Source organism: Chelonoidis abingdonii, chromosome 14 (genome assembly GCF_003597395.2).
Source record: "Chelonoidis abingdonii isolate Lonesome George chromosome 14, CheloAbing_2.0, whole genome shotgun sequence".
Lineage (NCBI taxonomy): Eukaryota > Metazoa > Chordata > Testudines > Testudinidae > Chelonoidis > Chelonoidis abingdonii.
This window is the reverse complement of record NC_133782.1, coordinates 37,600,116-37,606,316: the sequence shown is the minus strand read 5'-3', so window position 1 is coordinate 37,606,316 and position 6,201 is coordinate 37,600,116. Positions and strand designations below refer to the sequence as shown.

The following is a 6,201-nucleotide window of genomic DNA, read 5'->3' as shown; positions in this document are numbered from 1 at the left end:
TCTGCTGGCCTGGGGAACCCCCCGCCACTGGGCCTTGCCCTGCACCCCAAGCCCCGTCTCTCCGCAGGTTCGATTTCCTGTGCATGCCGGTCTTCCACCCTCGCTACCGCCGGGAATTCAGCCACCAGCCGGCCCGCGGCCGCCCCGGCCCCCACACCCGCTCCGACCTGCTGCTGTCAGGGAGAGGTGAGCCCCCAGCGCCGTCTGCTTCCCCCTCCCCGCCGGCTGTGCCTCCTTCTGCCCCAGGACAGCACCGCCTGCTGGGATCCCCCCGCCCTGCCTTGTCCGTGTCTCCTGCTCCGCTGCCAAGCACCATCTGGCCCCCTCCCACTGGGCTGCCTGGTGCCATGTCCGTCCCCCCGACCCCGCTGGGCCCCTGTGCGCTCTGTGCCCCCTGCACTGTGGATCTCACCCGCTCTCACCCCCCAGACTGGAACACGCTGATCGTGGGGAAGCTGTCCCCCTGGATCCGCCCTGACTCCAAGGTGGAGGCGGTGCGCAGGAACTCGGAGGCGGTGAGCCTGGGGTGGGGGCAGCCCTGGTGGGGTGGGTGTAACAGCCCGGGGGGATTGGTGGAGGGGTGGGGAGGAGATGTCATGGTGGCGGGAGGGTGACATCTGGTGGTAAGTTCGGGGGGTGGGGATAGACCAGGTGGGGTTACTCTGGGGTACTGGGTGGGGGGGTACACAGTCTCCTGTCTCCCCAGGCAATGCTGCAGGAGCTGAACTTTGGGGCATACCTGGGGCTCCCTGCATTCCTGGTGCCCCTGACGCAGGGCGAGAACCCCAACCTGGCCCGGGTGCTGAGCACCCACATCCACACCGGGCACCACAGCACCATGGTGAGTGCAGGGCTGGAAGGAGTGGGGGGACTGGGGGGGTGTCCGCCACTAAGCCCTCGTTTCCCCCCCAGTTCTGGATGCGGGTCCCTCTGCTGGCCCCCGAGGATCTGCGGGACGACCTGATCGAGAACGAGCCGGTGCCAGTACCCGAGGAAGGCTCGGGGGACGAGAAGACATGGATATGGTGAGGAGCTGGGGGGCATTGCTGGGGGGAGGTACGCAGCCCCAGAGCCTGCTCCCGGCTGGGACAAGCACATGGGATGCGGGGAGGGAGCCTGCTGGGGCTGAGGTTAGGGATCTAAGGGGGAAGGGAACAGAGCAATGCTCAGAAGGGAACTGGGGGAGGGCAGGATCTTGGCCCCCATTCACTGCGCCCCCACCCCTTTGTCTGCAGGTGGCACAATTTCCGGACCCTCTGTGACTACAACAAGCGCATCGCAGTGGGTGAGTTCGGGGTGGGGCACTGCTACGGGGAAGCTTGCAGCACTGGGGCAGGGGGCTGGCGGGTTTCTTGACCCCTGTTTTCTGCCCCCACCAGCTCTGGAGGTGGGGCCAGACCTGCCCTCCAATCATGTCATCGACCGCTGGCTGGGGGAGCCAATCAAAGCGGCCATCCTGCCCACGAGCATTTTCCTGACCAATAAGAAGGGGTTTCCTGTCCTCTCCAAGATGCACCAGCGCCTGGTCTTCCGCTTGCTCAAGGTAGAGCCCCGCCCCTGCCCAGGCTTGGCCCATCCAGATCTGGCCACACCTGTTGAGCCCAGCCACTGAGACCCCTGGCCAAGCTCTGACCACCCAGAGCCCCACCCTCCATGACCCTGGCTCTGTCACTGAGCCCCGCTCCCTCCTACAGCACTCACCAAGCTCTCCAGACCCTCTCCTAGCTGTAGGCACTGCTGTGGGGAAACTCCCAGCGCTGGGGTAGAGGAGGGGTGTGACCCCTGTTCTCCATCCCCCCCTCAGTGTGGGGGTTCTACACTCTCTGGAGGGTATCCCAGGGGCTCGTTTCCCTGTGGTGGGGGTCAGGCTGTGGGCGGAGGGTTGTCCATGTCTAACCCCTTCCCTGCCCGCCAGCTGGAGGTGCAGTTCATCGTGTGGGGCGCTCACCACCATCCCGAGAAGGAGTTCTGCTCCTACCTGCAGTACCTGGAGTACCTGAGCCAGAACCGGCCCCCCCCTTCCGCCTATGAGCTCTTCGCCAAGGGCTACGAGGACTATCTGCAGTCCCCCCTGCAGGTGAGCGACCCCGTCTGTCATCAGTATGGCTCAGGGTTAACAGCACAGAATCATTCGGGAGCTGCTGTTATGTTATCGGCATGGCTCAGGGTGAACGCTGGCCCAGGACTGGGCCTAAGACCCATGGGTCACAAAATAGCTTCTTCAATGTTCAGGGCTAACATTGCCAACTGGCATTGTTACAGCTTGGACCAGCATTCTGTCCCACCATCGTTAGGCTTCAGGGTTAACGGCTTGGTCCAGGGTTAGTGCCAGTTGGGCTAGTATCATATCCCCCCTCCTAGGCTCCAGGCTTGGCCAGTATTCTATCCTGCCATCGATAGGGTTCAGGATGAATGCTGCCTCCTGCTGGGGTTGGGACTCACAAGTATCAAAGCGGCATAACTAGGGCACAGGATTGATGTTCTCATGCGTCATTGTTAGGGTTCAGAGTTAACATCTGGACTTGTCAGGATTTCGGAGCAGCATCACACCACAATGTCATTAGGGCTCAGGGTGAATTCTGCTAGAACATCATGATCAGGCCTTGCGGCCGATGACTCAGCTTCATTCATGGAGTATCACCTACTGTTGTTATGCCTGTGGGTTATAGGGTGCCCATTGTTGGGGTTCCGAGGAAATGCCCCATAACTATGCAATGTTGATGCATCCATCATCAGGGTTCAGAGCGAATGTTGCGAGTCAGGGTTCATCATTAGGGCCCAGAGTGAACACTTCCCTTGGTGAGCTTTGCATCCATTATTAGGGTTCAGCATGAATGTCACCCACTTCGCAGTTGCAATGGGGGGGGGTGTCTTCTCCCTCTCACCCTCCTCATGGTGCTTTTTACCCCCCCCAGGCCCTGATGGGAACAACCTGGAGTCCCAGACTACGAGGGTCTTTGAGAAGGACCCTATCAAATACTCCAGTATCAAGCATGAGGGGAGCCGGGCTGTGACTGGGGGAGAGGGCTTGGTGGGCAGGACCAGCAAGTGGTGGGCCAGATGGAGGGGTAGGGGCATGGAGGAAGGCCCTAGTGGGTGGAGGGTTCAGGGATGGGTGGGCAATGGGGGTGGGTTGGTGGAGGGGGATTGTGGTGTGGGAGCAGGGTCCCGAGGGGGCATGCGGGGCCCTCCAGTGACCTCCCACTCTCCCTCCCCTCCCCAGGCGATCTACAGGGCCTGCCTGGACGGTAGCCTGAAGAGGAGAAGCACGAAATGTTGCATTGAGTTTAACCCTCCCAGCCGGGGTCATGGCACCCGACAACCTGCCCCAGTGATGCCCCGTGAAGTGGCTCTGACCTTCCTATCCCGATGGGGGGGCCCATCCTTCATGACAACCCCTGGGTGCTGCCCTCTGACCTCCCTCTCTGCCCTCCGGTGGTGATGGTGTTGGGGGCTGGCCGGGGCCCCCTTGGTCATGCCACGCTGCCGGGCGTCCCGCCAGGCCAAGCCGGCGAGGTCAAGATCTTATGCGTGGAAGAAGACACCCCAATGCTGTGGTAGTAACGTGAGTGCCCCCACGACCGGCCCTGCCCTATAAACAGACCGCCCCAGCCCTGCTGAGACCTAGCCCATTTGTGTGTGTGTATCCATCCTCCTCCCCTGAGAAATCACGGTAGAGACTGGGGGGGATACAGTTTGGCGGGCAGGTCCTGGATTAACCCCTATTAGTACTTAAAGCACCGCACAGGATCTTCAGGGGGTAAGTAAAGCGCCACATTACTGGTAATCCATGTATTTAATCAACACTGTAATCACATGCCATACGATATGTTCACTCCTGCACGCACACAAAGCACAACGCACACTCCCTCTTGGTGTTGTTACAACTAGTTGCTCCCTAACTGCACTGGCCCAGGTGAGTTTAGTATGGGGGGGTGGGTGGAGCGGGCTTTCTGCCGATCCAGATCAATGTTCCATGTTGACAAGACGAGGCCGGGGCCTCTGCAAGACCCCTCACATTTAATAGCAGTTTCCCTTTCATGCAAATCTGTACAGATGCAAAATCTGTGTGTGTCTGTTGGTCCTTTGTGCTGCTTCCCTCTGGGTGTTGTCCCCAAGCTGCAAAGAGGGTTGTTCCCAAATGAGGGTGCTGGCTTCTAACCCCGGGCCGTTGATATGTCTTGCTCGTCCTCAGTGAGCCCACTGGACACTGGATTGTTCTTGGGTCTGGCTTCCAGCTTCCTCGGCCAAGGCTTGCAGCTGTGTGGAGCCGCTTGCCTGCCATGCCTCCCCTTCACACCTCGCTCTCCAGCAGGCAATTGATTAAACGGGGGAGTCGCATTCTGCTCCTGGCAAAAAGACAATTTCTTCTATCTAGAGGTAAAACATTATACCAAGGCTCAATACAAAGTTTCTACCAAAGATTTGAATACAAATTCCATATCAAAGGGCTTGACACACAGTTTTCCTGAAACAGAGATTGCATGAAATATAAAAAGATAGAGCAGTTAAAAGACTATATGAGAGCATAATACAAAGTCATATAAAATGATACATGTTTGTGTAAGGTGCTTAATTGCACGAATTTGATCTGCACCGCGCACTCCCCACAGACTGGACGCCGGCAGTAGGGAAGCGGAAGGGATCCAGTGGCGGGTAGTTCCCCGGGTTTAACCCCTGCATCCTTACCCAGAGCTGGCAGTACAAAAGGGAACCACAGTGGGGAGCCAGTGGCGCGGCAGTTTCCCCAGGCCCTAACCTGACTCCCTGCAGTACTGGAGCAGCTGGCAGTACGAGGAGTGGGGATCCCAGGTGACCGTGCTCGTCCGACATGCGGGAGTGCGTCGGCACCTGGGCAGCCGATCTCCTCGGTGTCAGAGCTGCTGCGCTCCTTGCCGACAACGAGCTGTCCCCCGAGTGCCTGGGAACGCGGGGGCAACAGCACTGCTCGGGTGAGTGAGTGGGGCCGGGGGTAGGGGAGTTCAGTCAGGGGGAGTCAGGGGAGGGCAGTTTTCAGGGGGTGCTTGTTGCCTGATGTCTGACCACCCCTTCCCCACCTCCAGGCGGGCGGCGGTGAGCTCCCCAGCACCTACACCGTCCTTCTGGCCATCTCCTCCTCCAGCTGTACAACGAGTGCGGGCCTGTCGCAGAGAAGACCGGCACCCTGAGGTGAGCCTGCCCCTTGCACCCACAGCCCCCCTCCAGTCCCTCTGCCCCCCAGCTGCAGGCGCCAGTCCCCTGTCTGAACCCCCCAATCTGTGGCTGGTCGGGGGTTTGGGTTGCGCTACTACAGGTCTCCCCCCAGCTCCCCAGGCGCAGTTCGAGATGCCCTACGTCGCGACTCCACAACTTCCACCCAGCTGGCGCCACCTCCAGCCCTGGATTCACCTTCCAGCCACGCGCACCCAGGTAGGCGCTGGGGCGGGGCCTGAGCTGGCCACAGCCAGCGTGGTGGGCTGGGAGAGGGGTGGCGTGAGACAGACCACACCCCTCGGAGCACATTCTCCCTAACCTCAGCCCTGTTGTGCAGACCCGCGCGGGAACAAGAGCCAGTAACGGCAGCCTGGAGTTCGCGGTGGAGGTGAACACGGTGCTGCACGGCTTCCGCCGCTACTCGAGACCAAGCTCTACGGCGCGTCACGCTCAGTGAGGGCAGGGGGCACTGGGCAGGTCGAGTGGGGCGGCCAATTGGGGGGCAGGAAGGTGGCAGAGTTCATGGGGGTTGGGGGCCATTGGCAGGGTGAGAAGGGGGGAGGTTCCCTGGGTGGGGGGCAGCGCCCATTGGCAGGTAGGAAGGGGCGGGGGAGGTTTCCTGGGGGGGGCCATTGGCGGGGGGAAGCCGGGGGAGGTTCCTGGGTGGGTGGGGCGTGGGGAGGAAGCGGACGGGGGGTGGGCATGGCGGGGAGGAAGGGGGGAGGTTCCCTGGGTGGGGGTTGGGGCCATTGGGCGGGGAGGAAGGGGGGGAGGTTCCCTGGGGTGGGGTGGGCCCGCCATTGGGGGGAGGAAAGGGGGGAGGTTCCCTGGGTGGGGTGGGCCCAGCCATTGGCGGGGAGATAGGGAGTGTCACAGCGGGGGAGAAGGGGGTTCCCTGGGGTGGGGGGCAGCCCATTGCGGGGGAGGAAGCGGGGGAGGTTCCCTGGCGTGGGGGCAGCGCATGGGCAGGCGGTGAGGCGGAAGGGGGGAGGTTCCCTGCTGGGTGGG

At 61.4% G+C, this 6,201-nt stretch overlaps 1 protein-coding gene across 1 annotated transcript in view; it reads left to right on the top strand.

Moving 5' to 3' along the window:
- Positions 1–5: 5 nt before the first annotated feature.
- The window catches only part of PRMT5 (protein arginine methyltransferase 5), a gene marked incomplete at its 5' end in the record, with an annotated part of 15,563 nt that continues 9,367 nt past the window's right edge, over positions 6–6,201 (top strand). The window contains 21 exon segments of the mRNA XM_075072102.1: positions 6–186; positions 430–515; positions 707–896; positions 899–1,025; positions 1,236–1,285; positions 1,380–1,543; positions 1,916–2,093; positions 2,916–3,007; positions 3,235–3,281; positions 3,435–3,537; positions 3,540–3,560; positions 4,774–4,820; positions 4,822–4,947; positions 5,057–5,122; positions 5,124–5,169; positions 5,314–5,336; positions 5,338–5,395; positions 5,397–5,409; positions 5,531–5,562; positions 5,564–5,612; positions 5,615–5,646. Coding sequence (XP_074928203.1) covers positions 6–186; positions 430–515; positions 707–896; positions 899–1,025; positions 1,236–1,285; positions 1,380–1,543; positions 1,916–2,093; positions 2,916–3,007; positions 3,235–3,281; positions 3,435–3,537; positions 3,540–3,560; positions 4,774–4,820; positions 4,822–4,947; positions 5,057–5,122; positions 5,124–5,169; positions 5,314–5,336; positions 5,338–5,395; positions 5,397–5,409; positions 5,531–5,562; positions 5,564–5,612; positions 5,615–5,646 — 1,731 coding nt within the window.